The 24,436-nt window shown below is 49.9% G+C and overlaps 1 protein-coding gene, 1 long non-coding RNA gene and 1 other non-coding gene across 3 annotated transcripts in view; 1 reads left to right on the top strand and 2 right to left on the bottom strand.

The window, feature by feature from the left end:
- Window positions 1-17,093, top strand: part of LRRC75A (leucine rich repeat containing 75A) — a 29,115-nt gene extending 12,022 nt beyond the window's left edge. The window contains exons 2-4 of the mRNA XM_028708054.2: window positions 84-212; window positions 7,263-7,375; window positions 14,895-17,093. Of these exons, the coding sequence (XP_028563887.2) occupies window positions 84-212; window positions 7,263-7,375; window positions 14,895-15,501 (849 nt within the window). The 3' untranslated portion in view covers window positions 15,502-17,093. The remainder of the gene's footprint in view (window positions 1-83; window positions 213-7,262; window positions 7,376-14,894) is intronic.
- Window positions 17,094-19,113: 2,020 nt separating this feature from the next.
- Window positions 19,114-21,900, bottom strand: LOC114585417 (uncharacterized). The gene is made up of 5 exons (XR_003703894.2): window positions 21,757-21,900; window positions 20,964-21,055; window positions 20,684-20,746; window positions 19,962-20,073; window positions 19,114-19,408 (listed from the first exon to the last, which is right to left on the bottom strand). It is a non-coding gene; the product is annotated as an uncharacterized LOC114585417 (long non-coding RNA).
- Window positions 21,598-21,668, bottom strand: LOC114586023 (small nucleolar RNA SNORD49). Its single transcript, XR_003704037.1, has one exon. It is a non-coding gene; the product is annotated as a small nucleolar RNA SNORD49 (small nucleolar RNA).
- Window positions 21,901-24,436: the final 2,536 nt, after the last annotated feature.

The raw sequence follows: 24,436 nt of genomic DNA, 5'->3' as shown, positions 1-24,436 counted from the left end.
CATCGCCCAGTTGCTGAGGTTTGCCTGGTTTGCCTGGGCACTCCAAGGTGCCCGCCCACCTGACTGGCTTTGCTCCTTTGCAGGACCTGGGCATGGAGTCAACTTCGCTGGATGACGTCCTGTATCGCTACGCCAGCTTCAGGAACCTGGTTGATCCAATTACCCATGACCTGATCATCAGCCTGGCCAGGTACATCCACTGCCCCAAACCGGTGAGTGCTTGGTGGGGTTTGCTTTGGGCTGTGTTGAAAGGAAGAGTGAGAAGCTGGGGGCGGGGGGGCTATAGCTGCTACTTCCTTCTTCTCAAGAGGAGGCATGTTGTGGGTGTGTTCATAAGCTCTGGACTTTGATATTCCAAAGTCTGGCCATGTTGGCTGGGGTGGGGTGGGAGGGAGGGTTACATGCCCAGCCCAGAGTCAGGCATTGCTGGCCCCTCTCCTTCTCTTGCAGTCATTCCTACATTTTGTTACCGTTTAAAAGAGCGAAACATGCAGAAGAGGCAGCCTGTTTGGGGCTGGGGAACTGACACCCAACTACACCCCTCCCCATCCCTCAAAGTCCAAGTCTCCTCTGCAGCAGAGTGCAGCATGTTAACATGATTGGCAGAAGCCGACAATTTTCTGCCATGATAAACTTCATTAGTGGTCTTGCACTAAGCTTTGCTCAGACTAGCCCTACTGAAACGAAGGAGCATGACTAAGTGAGGTCCGTTCATTTCCGTGAACTCGGCCCAATGCCCCCCATGCGCTCCTCAAGGTGACGCCGCACCTGCCTCCCGGCTGCCCCCTCCTCCTTGTCTCGCCTTCCTCTCCCTCCAGGCAGCCTTTGCTTATCGCTCCCTATAATGGGATTAGATTTCTCCTGGGAGATTTTCACAGACAAGTCTTCAGCTGACGATGGCAGTCTCTTGAGATTTCTGGGTTACTCTCTGCAGCTGCATCTGATGGGAGGGGAGATGCTTTTTTGCTCTTCTGATGTGGGGGAGGGAAGTTCGGAAGAGTCTACGACTTTCTTCTCCTTGGCTTTACTCTTCCTGCTTGCTCAGGGCTGGGCTCATTCTTGGCTCGGCTCCTCTCCTGGGGGAGACATGCCTCCATTTCTTGCCTGTCCATAAGCCACAGCCTTCCACACCTCCCTTTGTTACTGTAGCCACTCAGCGCTGACCGACATACATCCAACACCCATGCTAATACCATTTCCAGGTTTCCCCCCCAAAGGTCTTGGCCCTGACCATTGGTCAGCCTTCCCCAGCCTTGGCCTCCAGCTTCCACCATCCCTGACCATTGGCCATGCTGGCTGGGGAAGATGGGAGGTCCAGGTTGGGGAAAGCTGCTGCAGATGGACCGGAATTTCCAAGGGTTGATCCTTCTGACTCCAGCCTCTGAAGGTTGTGGGTGAATCTTTGGTCAACCAGCTGCTGCCCTTGGTAAACAGGCACCCACAGCCTTCCAGATAAGCTGATGCAGTCTACACGACCCTTAGAAACCCCCCAACAATAATGTTTTCAGGGTTTAAACCAAGCCAATGCTTCCTATCCAAGCAGGTATCCTGGACTAGCAATCCCATCCCTGGAAAGTGGTGCTTCTCCAGAAAGAGGCGATGGGCAGCTCTGAGCGACTGGTGCTGCAATGTTTTATTGATGCTTTGCGAGAGTAATTGCCGTTTGAGTTCAGTTCATTTAATAATGTAATTGAGGGATGTGAGTTACTAAACAGGTAGGAAGTGTATTGATTCTTTCCCCCCTCAGGCAAATCTTGTTTTTCTACAGGTGAGGAACTGCGATGAGAATCTTCCCTTTAATTGAGAGTGGGGGGCTGGGATATGCAGAGTGAAGGCTCAGGATATTTTTCTTCTCCCCCACCCAAAAAACCCCCTGCTGTGCAGCAAGTGGGTCGAACAGACTTAATGTGGGTGAGATGAACGACTTAATCAAGGAGATGGGCGGCAGCAGAGGAAGAAAGACTTGCAGGGGGAACAGGCATACAGGCAGAGGGCGTGCTGTTTGGAAAGCAGGGGCACATTGGTGGCTGCAGCCAAATGATGCAGCTTTGACCGCTAATAAACCCTCATTTCCTTGAAACAGGCTCCTCCCTCGCTGTCGTCATTAAAACATGCTTGTTGACAACTGAATAAACAACAAACAGAATTCCTTAAAGTTGACAGTATTTTTGTTTTTTTATAAAATGGCGTATGATGCGTTGTTTACTCCAGCTGCATTTGGATAGTCGCTAGGAGCGAAAAGGAACACTCTGTTTTTCATTTCAGCATTTGGGCTCCTGTGTGAAAGCAGTTGCCCTGAGCAAGGCTCCTTAACCTGCAGGCTGAGTTAGTGAGGTTTCAGAGGTCTCTGGGGCAAAGTTTCAGAAGAGAGGCTTGCTGGAGTTGGGCATTTTATTTTATTGGAATCGATTCATGGAGCTGGGCGTGGGTGTAGCTATGTGTGCAAGGAGGCGGCCATCTTAGGTGGCACCTACTCCCCCCCCCCACCTGGGTTTTGGGGATGGACCTGGTCAGTAGTGGTGGCCAAGGGGGGGCAGGTGGAGCAACCACGTTTCTGAATGTTATTCATTTGGCATTTTTCCCCTTTCTAAACAAAGCGCCTCTCTGTTAGGATGGTTAAAGCAAGCCTGGAGATGTGTGAGCAAGAAAAAGGAAGTCTTAGTCCCTGGGTTCCCATTGCCATTGTAAATTCTTCCAGTTGCTCTTTCCTTCTCTTTTGTTGCACAGAATGACACTCAGGTTTTTACTGGGGCTGTGGCCAATGCGGCTCCAGCACTTCTTGGAACACCCATCTGCTGGTACTTCTCCTGCGACCCTCTGTTTGGTCTCCAGGACAGCAAATCCAGAAACCTGCTTGCTATGCACCCTCTCCGTCTGCTCCTAACACACACACACACACACACACACACACACACACACACACACCCTCTCAGCATCATCTCTCAGCTCTGCATTGCCAGTTAGCACTTTTCTGGCTTAGCGTCTCTCCTTCGGCCTCCTTGGCTGCAAGATGTTCATGCCGGTGCTCTTGCTGTGGGACGTGATGGCAGCCCGGCGTCTGCTGGTGCCAAACTGGGCCAGCGCATCCTCTGTGTCCCCAAAAGGATGTTGCAGGGAAGGGAACACGGAGTCTCTCCCCGCAGGTTCTCCGAGTCGGATTGCAGCCGGTTGCCAAGCCCGGAATTAGTCTGGAGCAGATTGCTGCTTCCCCCGATGGGAGTCTTTGGCATTCTGGTCTTCTCTGGGAAGGTGCTGCATGTTTGGCCTCTGGGAAGGGCTGGGAGCGTCACCGCTGTGAAGTCACAAGGGCGCAGAGTGACACAACTGAGCAAAGGTGCTTTCGCCTTATGCTGGAGGACTTTGAATAAAAGGTTTGTTCTCCTGGTAGAACAAAAACCTGCTTTCAGTTAGCAATCTGCTGTCTTTGCTTTTGCTGCACAAATATATTTCTCTCTCTCTCTCTTTGCCTGTCTACAAAGACCCACAGTCTTCCCAAATGTCACCATCCAGGCTGGGTCCACCCACGGAGCAGGGCTGCTGCACATGGCCTTGTTTTTGCACATGGTGACATGGCCTCTGGGCGGTTGCCTAACTGATAGGACCAGTTAGATTCCCACTTCAAGGAATGCCCTGCCCGTCCCATGCCAAGGCCTCCCAAAGCTCTCCTTCCTTCCTCCAGCCCCTCCGAAGCAGGAGGAATGATCCACAGTGCGCTGCTACCTGCCCTCCGTGGTCCATATCTTGCTTTGTAAAATAGGTCGCCATGAATATTTCACGCGGCTTGATAAAGAATTCATGCAGTAATTCAGCAGGGGGCTGGCTTGGATGGAGCAATTAGTTGCTTTCCTGTTGTGGGGAGGGGTAGGGGGGCACAGGCCACCTGGCTGAGTCACCAGTCCCTGCTAGGAGCTCCACCCCCACCCAACCCTGCCTGCTGACCTGAGAATCCTTCCCTGAGAATCCAAGTTTTGCTTCTGTGCAGAGACCCATAAACGCAACACGCACCCCAACCAACAAAGGGGGCTCTTGGCCCTCTGCAGCCTGTGAGAATAGGGAGCCCTTATAGCCTAGCCTAGAGCGAATCCCAGAGACCAGCAAAGTCTGCGGCAGGGGATGCAGAACAGGGGTGGCAGTTTGCCTTTTCTGCCCCCAAGAACGGCAGCCAGCCAGACCAGCTGTCTTTAGTTCTGGCACCCACAGAGGAAGGTGCTCAGTTAGGGGGGGCAGCGGCAGAGACCTGGATCATACTCATGCATGACTGACATGTCTTAATTCTCTCAGAGCAGGATGGGAACAGGGAAGTGGCTTTTTGTTTCATTTTTTTTTTTTTAATGCAGTGTTGCAAAATATTAAAGGCACTTAGTTTGAAAGATATATATTACAGAATTATGCAATAAGCAACGGAAAGGTCAGGATGAGGAGGGGATCCGTATCAGTTAGGAGCTTATTTGTACATTTCTTAACAGTAACATGAGCACATAGGGAGAGGGAAAGTTGTGGCCTATATAGTGGTACCTCGTGTTACAGACACTTCAGGTTACAGACGCTTCAGGTTACAGACTCTGCTAACCCATAAATAGTACCTCGGGTTAAGAACTTTGCTTCAGGATGAGAACAGAAATCGTGCGGTGGCGGCGTGGCGGCAGGAGGCCCCATTAGCTAAAGTGGTGCTTCAGGTTAAGAACAGTTTCAGGTTAAGAACGGACCTCCAGAACGAATTAAGTACTTAACCTGAGGTACCACTGTATTTTATTAAAGCAGCCATCGACTTCTGAATGCTGGATGCAGGTTCAAATTGTGCAAACCATCCTTTACATGCTTAATAAAAGCATGCCATATTGCAGAGAATTCATTAGTTTTATTTTGTCCTCTTGCTACTTCTAATTTGCAAGTAAGTTTTTCCAACAGCGCCATCTCGCCCACTTTGTCATACTATGCTAAGAGGGCAGCCCCATTTAAGTCTTTCCAGTGCCTGGCAAGAATAGCCCTAGTGGCCAATAATAAATGCAACACCATCTCTCTGCAGTGTGTGGGGACATTTCCAGTTTCAAATAGATTGAGGAGTGCTATCTGCAGGGAGGCAACGATCTCACGGTCAACAATTTTACCTATTTCTTGAAAAATTGAGTTCCAGAAGAGCTGTACTTTGGCACAGGACCACCACACATGTATATACGTGTAGTAGTTTCTTGGCAACCACTCCAGCATCTTGGCAAGGAAGAAGAATAAGCCAGTCTGCAAGTGGTTAAAGACCACATATGGATTATTTCCAGTGTCAGCTCTCTATTTCTTGCTGAGATGTGTGTTGTTTATGGGAGAGGAGGGATTATTGCCGTTGGTTTCTCGCATCTTTATTTTAGATTTTGTAGTGATTTACAGTGGTACCTTGAGTTACAAACGCCTCAGGTTACAAACACTCCAGGTTACAAACTCCGCTAACCTGGAAGAGTTACCTCGAGTTGAGAACTTTGCCCCAAGATGAGAACGGAAATTGTGTCCCGGTGGTGCAGCGGCAGCAAGAGGCCCCATTAGCGAAAGCACGCCTCTAGTTAAGAACAGTTTCAGGTTAAGAACGGATCTCCGGAACAAATTAAGTTAATAACTAGAGGTACCACTGTATGTGGCAATTGTTTGGTTTGGTTTTGTATTTTTTAAAAATGTTTCCTTTATTGTTTATGACCACTTTTGTCATAGGTTTGTATTGTTTTCATGTCATAAACCACCTTCTAATCTCCAAGTATGTGTGCTGGTGCTGAGAGCTCATTGGCTTCCTCTCTGCCCTCCTTTCAATGAATGTAGAAGGAGACAAGTGTGCTCCGCTCCCCCATTTGCCCTTGGGAAGCAGTGGAGTTTGGCCCCACATGGCTGACAAGGGGACATGAACCAGGGAGGTGCTCAAGGAGCTGTAAATTTGATGGGTGAGAGCAGGCTGCTGGCTTTGGGCTGGTCAGTGAGCTGCCTTTGCCAGCAGAATAGGCCAAGCCATGGCTCTGCTCTACTCATTTAGCAGGCTGTTCCCGACTCCATCCCATGTGTTTTCTTTGTCCTGTTGGGAGCGCTGCTCTCAGGGATGCTGACCAGGGTGTCTTCCTGGACAGGGTGTCTTCCTCCTCCCTCTGGCTGCCTTTGTGCTAGGAACGTGAGTGTTTGCAGTGCAGCAGGAGGGTCGCCTCCTGCAGCCAGAGGCAGGTGGATCTGCTGAGCTCCCTGTCCGCATCATCTTCTGAACTGAGGCTCATCCATCTTGGTTTGGCTTGGTGAAGGCTGAGCAGGGAACCCTCAGTTGACTCAAACAAACATACTTTTACGGCCCTGGGAGTCAGATGGGGCTCCACCTGCCATCTCTTCCTCCTTTGCTATGGTTCTGATTTTGGGCTTTCTCTGCCGTTGTCATGCGAAGATGCCAAACTGACCATGTGAAGCTGGCAGCGTCAGCCATCCTGCCTGCTTAAGCCAGCAAATGATTGGGGGACGGGGGTGGAGGGTGGTCTTCCAATAAGGTTTGGAGTGGTGGGACTGAGCTGGAAAAGCATGCATGGGCCCTTTTTAATTAGATGCACTATTTGAAGTTGCCTTAGGATAGCTCATGCTGTAGATGGGATGGCAAAGAGCTTATTGAGTAATGGAACCATAGGCTTTGAAGGGACTCCAAGGGTAACCAGCCCAGCCCCCTCCAATATGGGAATCTCAGCTGAAGGATCCCTGAGAGGCAGCCACCCAACCAGGCATAGCTTAGCTGAACCTCCCAGTGATGTTGCATCATAAGGAGAAATGTCCTGCTGATATTTTGTTTTCTAGCTGGCCTGGGTAAGGTGAATGGGGTGGGAGTTTCAAAGCCTCCCCCCACCCCAGGAGCTGGTGGAGGCACAGAGGCTGTTCTGCCTGCTCTTATGTACTAAGCTTGGATCCTAGAACAATAGGCAGGTAGGATCCTAGAATGCAACAACTGATTGGCTTGCAGGAGAAGACCAATCAGGCTCCAGGAGGAAGTTAATCAGCCTATTAGGCTGGTAGGATTGTAGATTGCAACAACTGATTGGCCTGCAGGAGAAGACCAATCAGGCTTCAGGAGAGAAGCAGAATCAGCCAATCAGACAGGACTCACTTTGTAAATAATGTATATAAAGGCCTGAGGTTTGGGGGGAAATTCAATCACTGTTTTACCAGCTGCAATAAAGAGTATGAAATCACTGTGACTGGTTGAAATCACCAATGTTGACTGGTGCCTGTGCAACTGACCCCCTCCCCAATTCCTCTTGCAGGAAGGCGACTCTCTGGGAACCATGGAAAAGCTCTGCAGGCAGCTGACTTACCACCTAAGCCCCCACTCTCAGTGGCGACGCCAGGGCATTGTGAAGAGGAAGCCGCAGGCCTGGTGAGTGAGGCTGGGGGGGGGGAGGCTGGCAGAGGGGCGTTCTTGGGGGAGCTGAGGGTGGGACGGGCGGGCTTGGGGCAGAGGTGGAGCCACCAGCAGTGCAAAGGAGCCTCCATCCCAAGTCACTGCAAAATGACTTGTGTCTCCTCCTGACCATAGAGTTGGTAGGACCCTAAGGGTCACATCTAGTCCCACCCCCTGCAATGCAGGAATCTTTTGCCCATTGTGGGGCTCGAACCCTGAGATGAAAAGCCTCCTGCTCTACCAACAGAGCTGTCCCAGTCATTTAACGTCTGTCTGTTCAGCCAAGGAAGAAAAAAAGACAGGAAATCTCGCCTTCAGTGGGTGGCAGCATTTGGTGAAAAGACTCTGGGCTCTGTGAGCTAATGAACTCTGTCTTCTGGCCTTTTCTGTGATGTTGGAGCACATGGGGTGAGCCGGGCCCTTCTTGGAGGCACTGTCTGTCCCCTGCGTGGCTTGAATGGTAAAATGGCAAAATGTCAGGAGGGCTGTTGGATCGGGGCCTGGTACTTGGAAAGCAGATGAGGCTGGTGGAGTGCCCAGTTCAGCTGCCCAACTAGCGCTTTCTGTGGGCTGCCACCCTCACACTGTGGTCCTTTTCTCTCTTCTCCATTCTCACCGAAGCCTCTTTTCCTGCTGTCGCCTGCCCTGCCCTCTCAGGCTAGGAGTTTTCTGCTAGGGGCTGCAACCAGCTGGTTGGGGCATCCTTTATGTCCCCCACCAAAACAGAAAAAAAGGCTTGGAGTGGCTTTGAAGCACAGCCTGAATAAGCAACTACTTCTTTGTATGCCCAGCAAAGCCTGGTCTGTCTTGGAGTTGATGGGGGTGGTGAGGGAGGGGGGGACCTGGCCTGCAGCCCACCCCCTGCGCTGATGTCCACTTAAGTCGGATATAATCCTGGTTACTCTTGATGTGGCCGTGAGGACCCTTTGGGAAGACAAGGGACCCGAGGAACTCTCTGAAGCATAAATTAAAGGATTTGGTTGGATGTTTCTAATTACCAGCCCCATTTTTAATTAGCAGTTTGCTCAGTGTGTGTGTTCCTGACTTCTAACAGACTTGATTGCATTTTTCCTGTCAAGAGATGCAAGTCGGTAGCTGGAGTGCAAAAGGCCTATTCTGGGGCAGAGAAAACCTCTCAGCCAGCGCCGTCTCTCTGGGACCAGTTTGTGTGTGCAAAGGCCATTGTGGGTGGGAGGGGGGGTTTGCAGGGGCGGGGGGAACGTGGAGGCCAGCAGGCCCCAGGGAGAGCTCTACCTTCACAACCCACTTGGGGCTTTGAAGAGGGATGGCAGAAGCCTTCCACATAAATTCCTAGCAGTGGCATTTTTGCGTCTTGAGTCTGTGGCTTGGTGGGGCTGGCCCTGAAGCCAGAGGAGCCTTCTCAGGCCAGCACAGGGTTTGATTTGGGCAGGAGCCATATAAGCCAAGTTCGTGCCCCCAAGCGATCTGCGTACAAATGATTCCTTTTGGCATAAGTGGGGCTTTTCTTATCAGATAGATCTGAGAATGGGAGAAGACATTCCAAGGGGTAGGTAAAAGTACTTTGGGGCAGGAAAATATAAAAGAACAAGCCTTCTCCACTTAGGGTGGCCTTTCCCCATCTCGTGCCCTCCAGACGTTGGCAGCCAGCAGTTTTCTTGAGCCTGTGGAACTCAGTGCCACAAGGCAACTGCTATGTCGGAACCATTTAGCAGTTTCGAAAGATGGATTAGATAGCAGGCCGAAAGTGATTTTGCTAGTTGCCAGCTGATTATGCTATCCCTTAGGACTGGCTCTGCCCCTGCACCGACACCCATTTTCAGCCGCCTCAAGTAGGCCCAATGGGTAGAAACCTCAAGGAAAACCTCTAAAGCTATAGATTTTGTCTGGCCTGAAAGAAAACTTCACATTACAGTGTGTCACTGAGCAGAACCTTGTCTTTATAAGAATTGTCAATCCTTCAAAAACAGAATATTTCATAGGGAGCTGTTGTTTTTCAGCCGTTTCCAACATTTCCAGTCTTCCTGTTGGAAAAATTGTTAAAATAAGAAGAAACTGAGGGTGCAGAGTTCCTGGCATTTTCCCATCCGCTCCCCCCCCCCCTCAACCTTCCCATCTCTGCATCTTAAGACTGACCAAGTCATCCTTCCCAGAAGTAACTGTGGGCTCCTTCCGCCCCCAACACCCCACCAATTAGCAGCTAGGGCTGACAGGGGCGGGATTTGGGGGAATATTGGGGGGGCAAAGGGTTAAACAGATAAAATGGTACAGATAAAAATGCCCGGTTTTTAAAACAAAAGAGATGTCGCATTCCACATTGTGTGGAATTGAGTCAGGTGGGCAAAGGCGGCTGCCGGAAGCTGCCAAGGAAAACAGAGAACCTCCACCTTTCCAATTGTACTTATGACCCAACGAGGATGATGATACTACAGTGGTACCTCAGGTTACACACGCTTTGGGTTACATACGCTTCAGGTTACAGACTCTGCTAACCCAGAAATATTACCTCGGGTTAAGAACTTTGCTTCAGGATGAGAACAGAAATCGTGCTCTGGCGGTGCGGCAGCAGCAAGAGGCCCCATTAGCTAAAGTGGTGCTTCAGGTTAAGAACGGACCTCTGGAACGAATTAAGTTCTTAACCCGAGGTACCACTGTATTATTAAAAGATGAATAGTGGTTGGGCCCCTGTCTTTCCTTTCTGGGAGGAGAAGGGAGCCTTTTGCTGCCACCAGGAATCCTTCTGCGTTCCCAGCAAGAACGGTCTCTGGAGACCAAGCAGATTTGGCTGACCTAAGTGAGTGACCTCCTTTGCTCTCTCTTTTCTGCAAGCACAACACACACGCACACAGCTCAAAGAGTTTGCAAAGCAAATGAGCTCAGCTCTGGTTAGGGATGCTCCCATTTCTGTAGGGTCTGGCCTGGCTCCATGGGAGCTTCCTCCTATCTCTTCCAGCCCCCACTTACTCCGCTGCGCCAATCCCTTCCTGCCTTTGCAGAGGCCTCGCTGGGCATGCAGATAAGCTGGAGCACGTAAAGGAGGAGGAGGCCTGGCGCAGTAGAGCTGTTATTGTCTCTCTTGTGTGGAGGGGTTCCCCCCACCCCCTCCAGGGTTGGCTTCATAAGCACCTGGAGACCCGTAAATCTCCCCTCTTGCAGAAAGAACAGTGCAGAGTGCCAGCCTCTCCATGCAAAATGTGGCTGGGCTTGGCTGTTTGTTGCTTCTCTGTGCTGACGTTGCTGATTTATAAAAAATATTTGTATGCCGCCCACTCACACAGGATATCAAGGTGCCTTAAAATATGTACAAATACAATAAAGCAAGTTTCCTATCCACACCCTGCCCCCCGAGAAGTGCTTGACAATTTTAGAGGGCCTTGGTGGGTGCACGTAATGGTTTTTCTGCCTGCTGTAGTGCTTGCAATACACGGTGCTATATTACATCTAAGCGTATTGTTATTGCCTATTTTATTTTGTACCTACTGTGCCCTGCTCATAAAGGCGGGGCTTCCCCTCCCTCTGACAGGGGAAATGCGGACTGAAGCCTCTTGTGAGCTCAGGAGCCAGAGGAGAGAGTGAGCTTGCAGGTTGTAGGATGTGCCTAGGGTGGAGATGCTCTGTTGCTGGGTAAAGTAAGACAGGGGTTGGTAGGGGTTCTTTCCTGGCTTCCTTACTCCACCCCTCACCCCCCGCTTAAAAAAATAATCATCTCACCCTGAGTGATCCTGGCTGGGCACCAGCCTTCCTTCTAATCTTTGTTCAGATTAATTGGAGATTAATTTCTGTTTGGCTTCATCTGCCAACCTGCTGTCAGAGAAATTGGAAACACTTTGAAGTTTCCCTCCAGAGGGAAATCCCTGCTGATCTTGGAGGGGCAAGAAGATGCCTCCTGCCTTCCTGTGTTCTTGTCTTCAGGCAGAATGTTAATGTATTTAGGAGTTATTTCTTTAACAGAGAGCCTCCTTTTCATCGTGACACACAGTGACCTGGATCCCCTCCACTTCCCCTTAGTGATTTTCATCCTACGAATTGAAGTGGGTTTTGTAGCAGCAGATGATGTGATTAAGCCATGAACTCTCTTGGAAAGAACTATTTTGTGGGGTTATTATTGAAGGCAGTAAAAGGGAGAGAATAAAAATGCATGCTTTTTGTTGCGTTGTTAAAATTTAATACTCTGCCCTTGTCTTTTAGATAATTCTGGCAAAAATTTCAGAAGAAAATGCATCTCTACATAGATTTAGCTGTTAATGGTTGGTTAATGTCTAGTTATATGGTCACATGCGGCCCTTGACTCCATTGCATGTGGCCCCTGATGCCTCTTGCAGCTACCCTATTCTCCCATTCCATTAGAGTCCGTCCTTCCTTCCTTCCTTCTCTCCTTCTCCTTTTTCCTGGCTTTTAAGTTCCCTCACCCTACTTTTTATATAGTTTCAGGACAATTGGAAGCAGAAAATTTTATTTGTTAAAAATTAAAACATTTTCCAACAGAATAAACACACTTTTTTTACTGGCTGCGTGACTCTGGCAGGAGGAGACATTTCCCCCTCAGCTGCCTCTAACAAATTGGTAGGCTCTCTGTCTGTGTATCATGCTAAAGTCAGAAAGGAAATACTTGCATTCACTTCCCAGAGCAATGCCTGCATTTTAATGCCCCAGGCAGAGGCTGCAGGTAGTGAACCACAAGGGTAGCAAACCCAAGAGGAAAAGGGTCTGTTCCCAACTGCTGCTGCCTTGATATGTACCCTCTGCTCACAAGGCCCTTGGAAAAGTCTTGGACACCTGCACCTGCAAGTCTCCCCGCCACCCAAAATGAGAGAGGGTTCTTGTCCCATCTGCCACTGCTTTCTGGCAGTTTCTTTTTACGTGCGGACATAACTACAGCCAGCCTGTGGAGCCAGCAAGGCAGCGGATTCCATTTTGCAAGGAAGGAATGTGCAACGGGATTGTTTACGGAGCAGTTCTCTCTCTCTCTCTCTAAATGCAGTAATTTGCAGTTTCGATGCAACGCAGGCTGGCCGGGCCTGTGATGGGAGGCAGGCGAGCTCCCAGGTGGGTGGAATCGCTCCTCTGGAAAAAGCAGAGACAGCACTTGTCTCTCGCAGGAGTTGCCTCCATCCTCTGTTTCTTGGTGGTGGGGAACAACTTTAGGATGTAAATTTGACAAGCCCGCCCTCCCCACGTGGGCGAACGTTTTGCAGGGTGACTCTTCCAAGGGAGCCCCCTCCTCTTCCCTGCTTTTTGCCAAACTTGAACCGTTCTGGGTAGCAGCTGGACTGGAACGGTTCCTGGGGTCTTGAGCGGGGCTCCAGATCCTGCGGACATTTTGAGCCTCATCCTTAAATTGTGTTCTCAGCCACCGAGCACCAGGGGGTGGCCTTCCCCCCCACCGCACCCCAGCCTCCGTGGCAAACTCCTTCACCTCCTGCTGCTTCTTCGGCTGTGTCCCTCCAGGCTGCAGCTCCCAGCCAGCTGCTGCCTTCGCTTTAGCGGCACAAACGGCACTTGTCACTTCAGATTCTCTGCTGCCCTTTCTGGCAAGGCTGACTCCTGGCCAGCCAGCGGGAAGGTCAGAGCAGGCAGGCAGGCAAGCATCTGAATTGGCTTCCCTTCCTTGCTGCTTAGCATCACAGGGGGAAAATTATTTACGTCTTAAAGCGGATGCTTCTCTCATGTTCACCAGAAGGGCTCCGCACCCGGCAGGGGAACCCTCTCCTGGCTGCAGCTGCCCCTCAGTCAAGGTGGAGTGGGGGACATGGACTGGCTGGGGTTGCAGCAGGAGCAGCCAGGAATACCCCTCCCTAGTAGGGCTTGGCTCTGGCACAGACCCTCTCTGGTTCTCTGTGTGGCCAACTCTTCATTTGAGAGTCTTCCATTAAGAGAGAGAAGAGCCACCACGATGCCTGATAATCTGTTTTATTCCCTCCCCCTTGAATCTCAGACGGACAGTAGCTCAGTCGGGAGCAGAAGGGCTGGATAGGAGAAACACTGGATTAAAAAACAACAAACCAGCGATACGTGCCTCTGAGCAAGAGCAGAGGGCCCCGTGGCGCAAGATAACAGTGTACAGGGTGTACAGCTGCCCGCCGCCTTGCTTTTCAGCAGTGCTGCGTCGTACAATTGGATTTGGAGCAGGAGAAGTCAGCCCAGCAGCGACTGGTGGAGTCTGGCTCTGCCTGTGCTTCTGCCCCCCCCTCACTTGATTCAGGGAGCGACGTGACTTGCTCTGCTTTTGAGTGGTCAAAGCGTGGCTGGATGCTCTCCAGGCGCCACTGTGGCTGTGACTCTGCATCCTTGTCGAGGCCACTGACTTCAGTGCTCCCCCCTGCATCTGAGGCCCCAGAAGGAAGCTTCTTGAGGCGCCTGTGTGGGCTGCCGACAACAGTGCATCTGGGCTGCCTTCTGCTCCAGCCACGAGCCGTGTGATGAATGCCTTGCTTTTGGCCGGCTTCCGCCTGCGGGTCTGTGCCTGCCTGCTCTTGTGTTCAGAAGGGTCCTCGTGTGAGTCAGGGAGCCCTTTCCCCCAAGCAGGGAAGGCGGGTGCTCAGTGGCCACCCACAGGTGGCTCTGCAGGGTGAGGAAGAGCAGCTGGCCCTGGCAGCCGACTCTGAGCTTGGCAGAGACTCTCCACTGCAACGTCAGGCTCTGCAGCATGGTGGGGTAAGGCGGTGCTTACAAAGCCAGAGGAAGGGATTTCGTAGGCAGCAGATTTGCACCTCGAAAGCATCTGGCAGCCACAACCTCTGCAGCCCTTTTGCTGGACGGCAGATTACATTTGAGGGCGAGATGCTGCCGCTGCCTGAGCCGCTTAGCATGCTCTTGAGGAGCATTATAGAGTTGAGGGGCTCCCAGGTTCTTTGTCCTGTGGGGTAGATTCCCCCCCCCCCAAACTTAAAAAATAAAATGTGTTTCTGTAGGATTGAATCCTAGTTGACAGGGACCCTAAGGGTTATCTAGTCCAGTGTTTCCCAACCTTGTGCCTCCAGCTGTTTTTGAACTACATCTCCCATCATCCCTGACTAGCAAGACCAGTGGCAAGGGATGATGGGAATTGTAGTCCAAAAACAGCTGGAGGCACAAGGTTGGGAAACACTGAATTCTAGTCAAGGATTAACTATTTTATTTGGTCAAGGGTTAACTAATTTCACCCCTAGAAAAATAGCACTGTCTGTGCCTTTTATCCAAACGTATATGGAAGTTGAGATGCACCTGTTTTCTCTCTGTCACTTGCTGACCTTACAGGACAGCTTGCTCACCTAAAAATGTAGGTGGACTACTTTAGCCATTTGGGGAACCCTGGGCTGAATTCTGAGCACACATGGGAATTTTGTAGCCACGATCAAAACTGATGGCTGCTTGAGCCTCTCTTACACCTGGCCCTGAAATGTCTGCCTAGTTTCTTTCCATTTCCTCCTCTTTGTGTCCTTAACGGGAGGTTTTCCATGGTGCCTCCACCTTCCAGCAGTGCGGGTTAGGGACTGGCCAGAGACAATTCACGAAGCCTCTTCCTCTTCTCTTGCAGCTTGAAAATGATCCTGGTGGGGAATCCCCGGGACAACACCGTCGACCTGTCGGGCATCCCCCTGACCCTGAAGGAGCTGGACCGGGTCATCCCCTACCTCCAGCAGACCTCGGAGTACATCGAGAACGTGGAGCTCTGCTTCACGGACCTGACGGACGAGGTGTTCCTGCAGCTGCTGCCCGTCCTGAGCGCCCTGCCCCACCTCTCCACCCTCTCCCTCAACGGCAACAGGCTGACCAAGGCTATCCTGCGGGACCTGACAGAGGCGCTGAAGGACCCCAGGAACTTCCCCAGCATGACGTGGATCGACCTGGGCAACAACGTCGACATCTTTTCCCTGCCACAGCCTTTCCTGGTCAGCCTCAAGAAACGCTGCCCCACCCAGGGGAACCTCCCCACCATCCTGGAGTTCGGGGAGGGCCAGGTGAGTGACTTGGAGAGTCAGGAGGGTCTGCCTTCCGTGGATGAGGATGCAAGTGGCGGCAGCAGCAGTGTGGGCACTGCCAGTCCCGGAGAGCTGCAGACAGGCGAGGCGATTGAGGTCAGGCTGCTGGAGAGTCAAGTGGCAGGCGAGGAGGCAGGTCCCCTGGGGCTGCTTCAGACATGAGGTGCAGGCACCTCTCACTTGGCCAGAATGCTCTCAGCAGACACCCACCCATTTCCCACCCCGGTGACAGCAGCATCAGCAGCAAAGATCTTGGCCCCAGACTCCACAGATACTGAGGAGGGTCCTCTTGTGAGGATAATAAACGAGAGGACAGAAAGAAGTGGCGTTGGGGAGGCAGGCTGCACCCTTCAGCACATTAGTGATGCTCTCGGCCCTTCAACTCCCAAGATCTTGTGACACAGAGGGGAGATCTCTAGTGCTGCAGCCTCTTTAGTTCCAGAGAACGAAAGACAGACTGAGAAGGCAACACCACTACTGAGCCAGTCTTTGTCCGGTGTAGGTTCCCAGTTACGCAGAACTCTTCACCAGGACTTTCACGTTTGCTTATTTTCTGTTCCTCATAGTGGTTACAGATTGATTGCTTTTTTAAAAAAAGTTCCCAAGTGTTTTCGTGGTAGAAGTTTCAGGAAAGGATTTTCATCCTTGCATCAAAGGCAGGGGGCCAGTTATCCCACAGAACTGGGGGAAATGCTGATTTTTCAAATGTTAGGAGTGCATATCATCAGCCTGATCCAGAAGGACTGGGAAATTGCCTTTCTCTCCCCATTCCCACATGCAGCAGAGGAACAGACACTGTTCACTAGCACCAACAATGCAAGAAATAAGTGGATTTTGCCTCTCCCCTCCCCTGCCGCTGAGTCTCACAATTTAACACGCTGAGTTTCAGTGCAGTGAAGGCAGGTGCAAAAGTTGCTGCCCTAAGCCTCAGATTCTAGGTCAGTTGATCCAGCAAAGCAGGAAAAGCCAAACTCCCTTTGCTTCACTCTCCCCTCCAAAGCTGCTGGGGCTTAAGTGTGGCCTGCTTTGCTTCAGGGGTCACCAACATGTGGCTTCTGGTGACAATACCAGAGGGAATCAAGCCAATGCTTCCAGATGTTCATGTCGCAATTGTGGTGTGAAATAGCTGTCGTGTGTCAACAGTCTCTCCGTGTGGTGTCTTCGGTTCTTTTGGATTTCCCATCACTGTGACAGAGGAGGAGACCGTAGAGGGGAGTTACTAGTTTACAAAACGCAGCCCTGGGGCCTCCACTAGTGGACCGTTTGCCAGCTAAGGCCTTGCTGAACTTCAGCTCCATGCGAGCATATTAGCTCTTGTCGTTTTCCAGTCTGCCTGTGGACATGGTAAGCCACCACTCACTTCCCACTCCACCCACCCAGGATTAAGTCAGTAACCCCATATGCATTAAGTGCTTTAATTTGGGTAAACACCCAATTTGAAACAGGCCCTGCACAACTGCCAGGATCTTCATAAAGCCTATTTCAGCTTCCAACACCTCTCTTCTCCACGGGGGAGGGACGGGGGGAGACACTGGACCAGGCTTATTTCAGCTGTTTCCCCCATGGCACAAATGCAACTCCACATTTTCAGTTGACCGGAGTGCCCACTTTTACACTCCAGAGGGACCAACCTAACCCTGCCCCCCACCCCCATCGGTGGCTCCAAATGTTGTCATAGTTTGCATGTAGCTGAAACTGTTTTTATATGCTTTGTCAAGCAGGCGTAACAATAAAAGTATTTTATTTAAATAGAAGGGTTTCTCAGCTGTCAGCTTAAGTGACAGTCTTCGTCTTGTGTGCTGGGAGCTAATCCTGCAATAGTGCTCTTAAGAGGCAAAGGCTGCAGCTGAAGCAAGGAGACACTGAACCAAAGAATGTGCTCTTTCCTCTGCCTTCTAGCCAGGGTGGCTAGCACAGGGGGAGGGGGAGTGACAGGAGGTGCCTTGGCAGAGTGGGGGTGTAACTCCATTACCAATGGCCTCTGTTAAGAGCCCAGGAGGCAGCAGCATGGCCACAAGGCTCTTCTCCCACTACCTGAAGCTGGTTGGAAGAGCGAAGGCAGGATTTTGAGAGCCCAAGAGCGAGACTTTGTGTTGATCACCTTCATGTGTTCAAACAGCAGTCCAAGCTCTGCTTCAGTTTCTTTGAGATTTTGCCCTTGTGCATCTGGGCTTATCTGTGACACCTTCAGAATGAGAGTGTTGCCGTGACAAAAAGGCTGAATGCTCTGCATACTGGATTGTGAGCCAGATACTCCCAGGCACGTGAACAGAATGAGCAAATCCACTGGCTGTTGCTCACCACAAGCTCCGGCTGTTTCAAAAGAGCGCCCAACAGTACTGCTTACATGCCAGCAGCTAAGATTTAGCCATCTATTGAGCTTCTCCCCTTGGATGGCATCAGTTGGGGGAGGCAGTAAGGGAAAGCTGCATGGCAGAAGCATGCCCGAGAGATGTGACATTACCCCTTCCATTTTCGCTTCCTGTGTAGCTTCAGCCTTCAATTTGTAATCATCCATGCACCTGTCTGCTTGGGAAATGCAGGCAGGCGCATTAATGAAGGCAACATCCTGCTGCCTACGAGATACAAGTGTTTACTGCCTCACAGCCTGCAGTGCTTAAGACTATTATTACTAACCATGCCAGTCTCAGGGAGGGCCAAGTCTGTGATAGACTCACCAAGCGTCTCTGAACAACCAGCTACCCACCATTCACCATACAGGGAATGAGCACACTGCCCCTTTTGAGAGTGGACAAGGGGTATATGAAATGAAAACCTAATAAAAAGCATATTTTTTAAAAAAAACAAAGGAGGGGCTGAGTGCCAAAACTACGGATACCTTGTGCGTGAGGCTTCTACGGCAAATAGAATGAGCCTCTCTCACACTATTAACTCAAATTGCTGGTGCCAAATCTCTTTGGTTAACTGAACTTCCATCAGGGAATCTTAAGTGTTTTTAAAGTATCTGCCAAGGCATCAATTCACACAAAAGCACATTTTTCAAGTTTCTCTCCAGTGAGCTGCTACACTTACAGGTGTCTGAGCAAATAAGCAAGCTCAATAGAGGTGACTTTGGTGCAACACAAAGGACTGCAATGTTTAAATAAGTTGCCCCCCTCCCACTTAAAACTCACAGGAAAGGATAAATCCCTGTAGCCTCACTCTTTGTTGATGGGCAAAATGTCACCATGTGGCAACACTCCCTGAAAAAAAAACCCAAGACAATGGCTACACCACAGGGCCTGTTGCCTTACAGATGGTATTTCACTCCCACTAGCCCTGTGAGGGTGTTATAGCTGACAGCTACCATGTTGCCTGGTGCTATACAGCAGAGGAAAGGCAAAAGCCATCTAAAGTTCTGAAAGAGCCTGAGAAGCAGTGGGCAGGTTGTCACTCCTGCTTGCTCATAGGATATGATGGGCCTGGTTGGTCTATCACCAACAGGATAGCGAGAACCACCAAGTCTAAACATCTTCTGTGTGCACACATAAGTATTTGATTTGAGGGCCACCTCTCTGGCCCAGAAGCATCTCAAACTCAAGCAATGTTTCCTGGCTTGCTTTATACTTAAAAGGGCTAGCTTGTAGCCTTCCACACTACAACTCCTGGAATTTTACACTACTGGGTGTGCTGGCAGAGGGTGATAACTGAAACCCACCAACATCTGCAGACAATGAGCATTTGACCTAGTTTGAACACAGAACACAGCCTATAGCACAGTAGCCTGTTCGCACGCTTTCCTTCAGGCACACGTAAAAAACCAGTGCAATGCAGTTGTACATTCAAAAATAAGTTTTATTCACTCTCACAGCTTATAAATATTTGTGGCCACATACAGAAGAGACTTTTCAAAACAGGTTTCTGTCTTCTGCCCTGTTCCCAAAACTTTGCAAAGATGGGTTGGATTGGAATGGGCCTCTACTTGTTTTCTTGGAGTCACAGCCACACTGCCAGGTATGCCATATGCAAAGAGATAGAGGTGGTGGGGTGCACCTGGGAAGGCCTTGAAGAAAATGCTGGGGAGGCCGCTTTTGAGCTGTATGTGGTTAACAAGTCACCAGCCACTAACCTGAAAAGACATCATGAAAATTTACATGTAAATACAGTAACTGGCACTCCTTCCAACAAACTCATTTCAGTAGAAATACCATGACCAGCACTGCTTAAGTTAACTGCACCATCTACCACAGACTAGGGCTGGGCAATATATCAATATATTGTCCCAAACCAGTCCATATCATATTAGTTTCTCGTATGTCTGCGCTATGCAAAAATCACAATGTGGGAAAAACCTGAAGCCAGTCGCTGCTTCTACATAGTTCCACTCTTATTTCAGACCTTGTGATATATTCAAATGTTCAAAACCAGGTATTGCCCAGCCCTGCCATAGGCCCTAATGATTTAATCTTCACCCCTCTCCACTCTGTGAAGAAGCAGGCACAAGGAATCTACAGCAGAGATCGCCTAAGGGCTAAGTGGTACCACACTTAATTACACCCAGTCACAGCAATTCAGGAGACGCTAGAAACCAGAGTGCAGTGCTTTGAAGGCAGTCATTACGTATTTGCCCTGCTAATGTGCCAGGCCTCAGTGAGCAAGTGTAGGCAAGGGAACACACATACCTCTTGGTTGGGAAGCATTTGGCTTTTCCAGGCTCTTGGAAATCCATTGCCCTCTGTTCTTGACCCTGCTGCCACCCAGAGGAGAAATCAAACAGTTGCTTCTTTTCACCCTCTATGAACAAGAAAGCACAAATGGTTTTCAGCAGAGGATCACAGGTTCAATTTGTTTCCCCTTCAACAATTGCTACTTAGCAGACTGCTCAACATGTAACACTAAAACAAGGGTGAGAGAACTCCCCCGGCAACCTATTGTGGCTCTCGGACGGAAAAAATGTTCCCCAAGCCAGTTTAGTTCCCAGACTGAAGGCTGCAGCTGCTCCAACCCAAGTCCTGATGCTAAATCTGTTTGGATTACTGTAACAGTGCTCCAAACAAATGAGCCCTGATCCAGGTGGATTATAGAGACATTATTAAACATCAATAATATATAAAATTGTAATTGGAAGGGATCACAAGGGCCATCTAGAAATTCAACATGGAGCTCGATCCCATCACTCTGAGATGAAGAGTCATGCTCTACTGTGCTAGCTTAATCCAAACTGGCTTGGCCCAGGTGGTTTGCAAACTTGTGGCTGCAACATTTTCATTCACAGGAAGCATTAACGTAGCTTTAGATGTGAACTGGGCTATCCTCAAGCAGCAAAACTAATGTTCTTGCTCTCACCAGCCAGGACACAAAGACCTCCCCTCCCATTTCTGAAATCAAAAATGCCTCATCATACCTTTGAAGCCAGGGCTACAGGAATCAGGAATGCTCCTCTTGGGAAGAGGACAGCTTCAGCTCCCTGCAGAGAAAAAGGACAACCCTGTTAACCAGAGCTATTTTTTGTGGAGGGAGCAGAAGCAGCTGCACTTCCTCCCCACTGGGGTGTGGATTGCTCAGAAAGAACCTTCTCAACAGCAGAAGTCTGACGGTAATTCCAGCTTAGTTGAGGTTTTGTTTCATCACTGTGAGGCTTTCCCTAGGGAATACTACTCTGTATCAGGGACTTGTAGGCTTACCTTTAGGGCAGCTAGCTTCTAAGCAGGCGGGTCAGGATCCATCCTCCCTCCTGCCACTTCAGGTCTGGCCCCACGTGGCAAATGAAACAAACCTGCAACAAGAGAGCAAATGTCAGGGAGGCAGTTAAGTGAAGGGCTCCCTCCGCCTCAAAAGTAAGTGGCTCAAGGAAGAGGCTGGAAGAATCCAGTTCTGCAGGAGCCCAGCTGTGATGTCAATTTACTGGGCAACCCAGTCAAATGGGCGAGGTACCAACCCCCCCCCCCATTATTATTCCATGAGCTTATGGTGTATGTAAGCTGGAAAGCAACAACCCTGCACTTCGGAAGCCCACTGCCCACCCTCGTGGCCGTTATTTCAAATGGGGGGCGGTAGACAAAATAACTTCTGATATGGTACCCCCTGCTAACCGCGTGGGCAGATCCTCCGTTTGGATCTGCAGATCCAGCCTCTCCACGAGCGCCCAACCCGCGCCTCGCAGCCAAGGCCAGATCTCGCTACCACGTGCTTTCAAGGGGGGACTCAAACGCACCCACGGCCTTCTCCATCCCCACGAGGGGGTTATGGGGGGCGGCTTCTTCTTCACGGGCCCCTATGGGGCGGGGGTCAAAGGCGGCCCGCGTGACTCTGCTCCGAGGTCAGCCGGTGGGAATCTCTCGTCAGTTCTCGCATCTGACGGCACTTCCTATCACGGCATCATCATCCCGCGGAGAGGGAATCCCCCCCTCCCAAGAAAAAGGCCCAGTGTTGAAAGAACCCCGAGGCTCGGCCTCGCTCCCCGCCCCGAGTACAAACCTCGGCGCCTGCAAGGCCTCATCGTTTCCTTCCTCCCCTCCGCAGACCAGACACAAGACGAGCAGCGGCGCGAGCGAAAGAACGAACGAACCGCGTGCGGCTCCCTTTAAGCGCTCGGGACGTACCATGTAGACGGGCGGGAGGTGGCGGCAAAAAGGAACTGGCGGCTGATTGGTTCGAACGTACCATCTCGGAATCTTGGGGGAGCTGAAGGGCGGCGGCTTCTGGGAGGAGCCGAGGACTCCATTTCGTGTGCGGCGGGAAGCCCGTCCCTGGCTTCCCTTGCAAGGCGGGAAAGCAAGGGAAGAGTACGGCTCCCAGCAAGCACCGCGGCAGCCCGCGAAAAGCGCTCTGCTCGTCATTCGGCAGGCGGGCGAAGAGGGAGGAAGAGACCATTGTGCAGCGCGGGGGGGGGGGTGCGTTTCTGAGCTGGATCTAGTCCGTATTTCAGGGAGGGCGTATCCATATGTTGGACAACTCCCGCCCTCCTTAAGCGCCACTGCCTATGTGGGAGTGCAGCCCCCCAACATCTGGAGGGCATCTCGTTAGGTGCCTCTGCTTGACTTATTAATTGATTAATTCCTCTTTTGGCATTTCAGCCACTGAATCCTAATGCGGCACTTTTCACGTCTTTCCACCTTCTCTTGGAATAAATGGACCTTGTTTTAAGTCAAATTCTGTTTCTGCATCGCTGATATGGGGAAAACTTTCAGTTTAGATTTCTCGTCTTTCCAAGCTTCAATTCAGTTCTTCACATTTCCCCCCCCCCTCTCTCTATATATATACATATATATATATATACACACACACACACACACACACACACACACACACACACATATATATATATAAATATAATGAAAATCAGTATTCTACTGCAAATGTCTTCTAATATACACATTTTTGCATGCAAATTTGCCCAATAATGCACAATAAACTCTTGGGGGGGGTTATTGTTTTTGTTTATGACTGTTATGTATTTTTGAGTGTTTATATTGTAAGCTGCCCTGAGGAAGGGCGGTAGAGAAATGTAATAAATAATAAATTAAAAAATAACTACTATAATAATAAAAGGATGGGTGCTGTTTTTCAGTTCTGGGAATTGCAAATCAGGGAGCTTGGCCTGCAACTGAATGGAATCAAATTTCTCAACCATCCAAAATAAGTCGTCGTATACCAGCTTACATATCATATAATTCCAACTGGAAGTGATCATATGCCAATTTACAAATCCTGACTTGGAAATAACTGAGTGTAGGTGTATATATGATGCAATGAAATTGAATTTGCGCCTTGAAAATTCTTCAGCTCAAACAATACAATAAAGTTTTGCCTTTCTAATATTATAGGAAGTCACAATCTTGTTCTTATTACATTATGTGGTGCTGCCAGGAATGTGACGATGGCTGTTCATCAAGCAGCCATTGGGGAGATGTGGGCCCATTTCCCCACTTACGGCAGAATACAGTGGACCTTAGTTCTCAATTTTAATCCTTTCCGGGAGTCCATTCGACCTCCGAAACGGTTCGAAAACCAAGGTGCAGCTTTTGATTGACTGCAGGAACATCCTGCACTCAATCAGAAGTCACAGAAGGTGTGTCAGATGTTCAGCTTCCGAAAAACATTCGTAAACTGGATCACTTCTGGGTTTGTGGCGTTTGGGAGCCAATTTGTTTGGGAGCCAAGCCATTCGACTACCAAGGCACCACTGTACCTGTGTCATGAGTTGAAGTGTACAATAAGGCAAAATGCAAAGTATAAAATGCAAATTCACAGCCTCAGTAAAGTGATAAAAAAGGCAATATAATGCCATTATACAACTCTATTGTGCGATTACATATGGCATATTCTATGTAATTCTGTGCACCTGACCTCAGAGAGAATAGCATAGCAGTGATTGCTGCATTTCAGAAGGTTAGGCTAAATGACTCTTAGGGTCCTCCGGAGAAGGGCAACACCCCTATTTGCAGCACCTGGGACTTTTTAGTTTAGCAAATAGTTGAGTAAGAGGAGACATGATAAAGGCCTATAAAGCGATGCATGGCATGGAGAAAGCAGACAGAGAAAAGTTTTTCTCCCTCTCTCATAACTTATAGACATCCAATGGAGCTGAATGTTGGAAGATAGATAAAACAAAGGACTCATTTGTGCAGCAAGGAGTTGAACTATGGAACTCATGCCTGCAGGAGACCGTGATGGTTGCCAACTTATAGGGAAGTTGTTTAATGTTTTACAGTATTATGTTCTTATATATGTTGGAAGCTGCACAGAATGGCTGGGGAAACCCAGTTAAATGATGGTGATGATGAAACAGGACTTCCCTATTTTCATTGGAGAAATGTTGGAGGGTATCCCCTGGAGTCTCCCACCTCTTGGAGACTGAATCCTAGAACTGTAGAATTGGAAGGGAACCCAAGAGTCATCTAGCCATTGCAGGAATCACAGCTAAATAATCCCTGACAGATGGCCACCCAGCAATACATTATTCCATGGGTGGCCTCATCCATTTGCAACAGGGGATTACCAGACTGGCAGAGTTTTATTTTCTACCCCTTTCCTGGAGACGGACAGAGAGAACTTGTACCAGATGGCTGCTGGGATGGCGTAATAAGGCTGATTCAGGGGGCTTCTCCCTTAAGTGATACCACCTGCCCACTACCATAGGCTCTCAACCATAAAG

Source organism: Podarcis muralis, chromosome 15 (genome assembly GCF_964188315.1).
Source record: "Podarcis muralis chromosome 15, rPodMur119.hap1.1, whole genome shotgun sequence".
Classification (NCBI taxonomy): Eukaryota; Metazoa; Chordata; class Lepidosauria; order Squamata; family Lacertidae; genus Podarcis; species Podarcis muralis.
The sequence above is the reverse complement of the archived record's forward strand: the minus strand, read 5'-3'. Positions and strand labels throughout refer to the sequence as shown.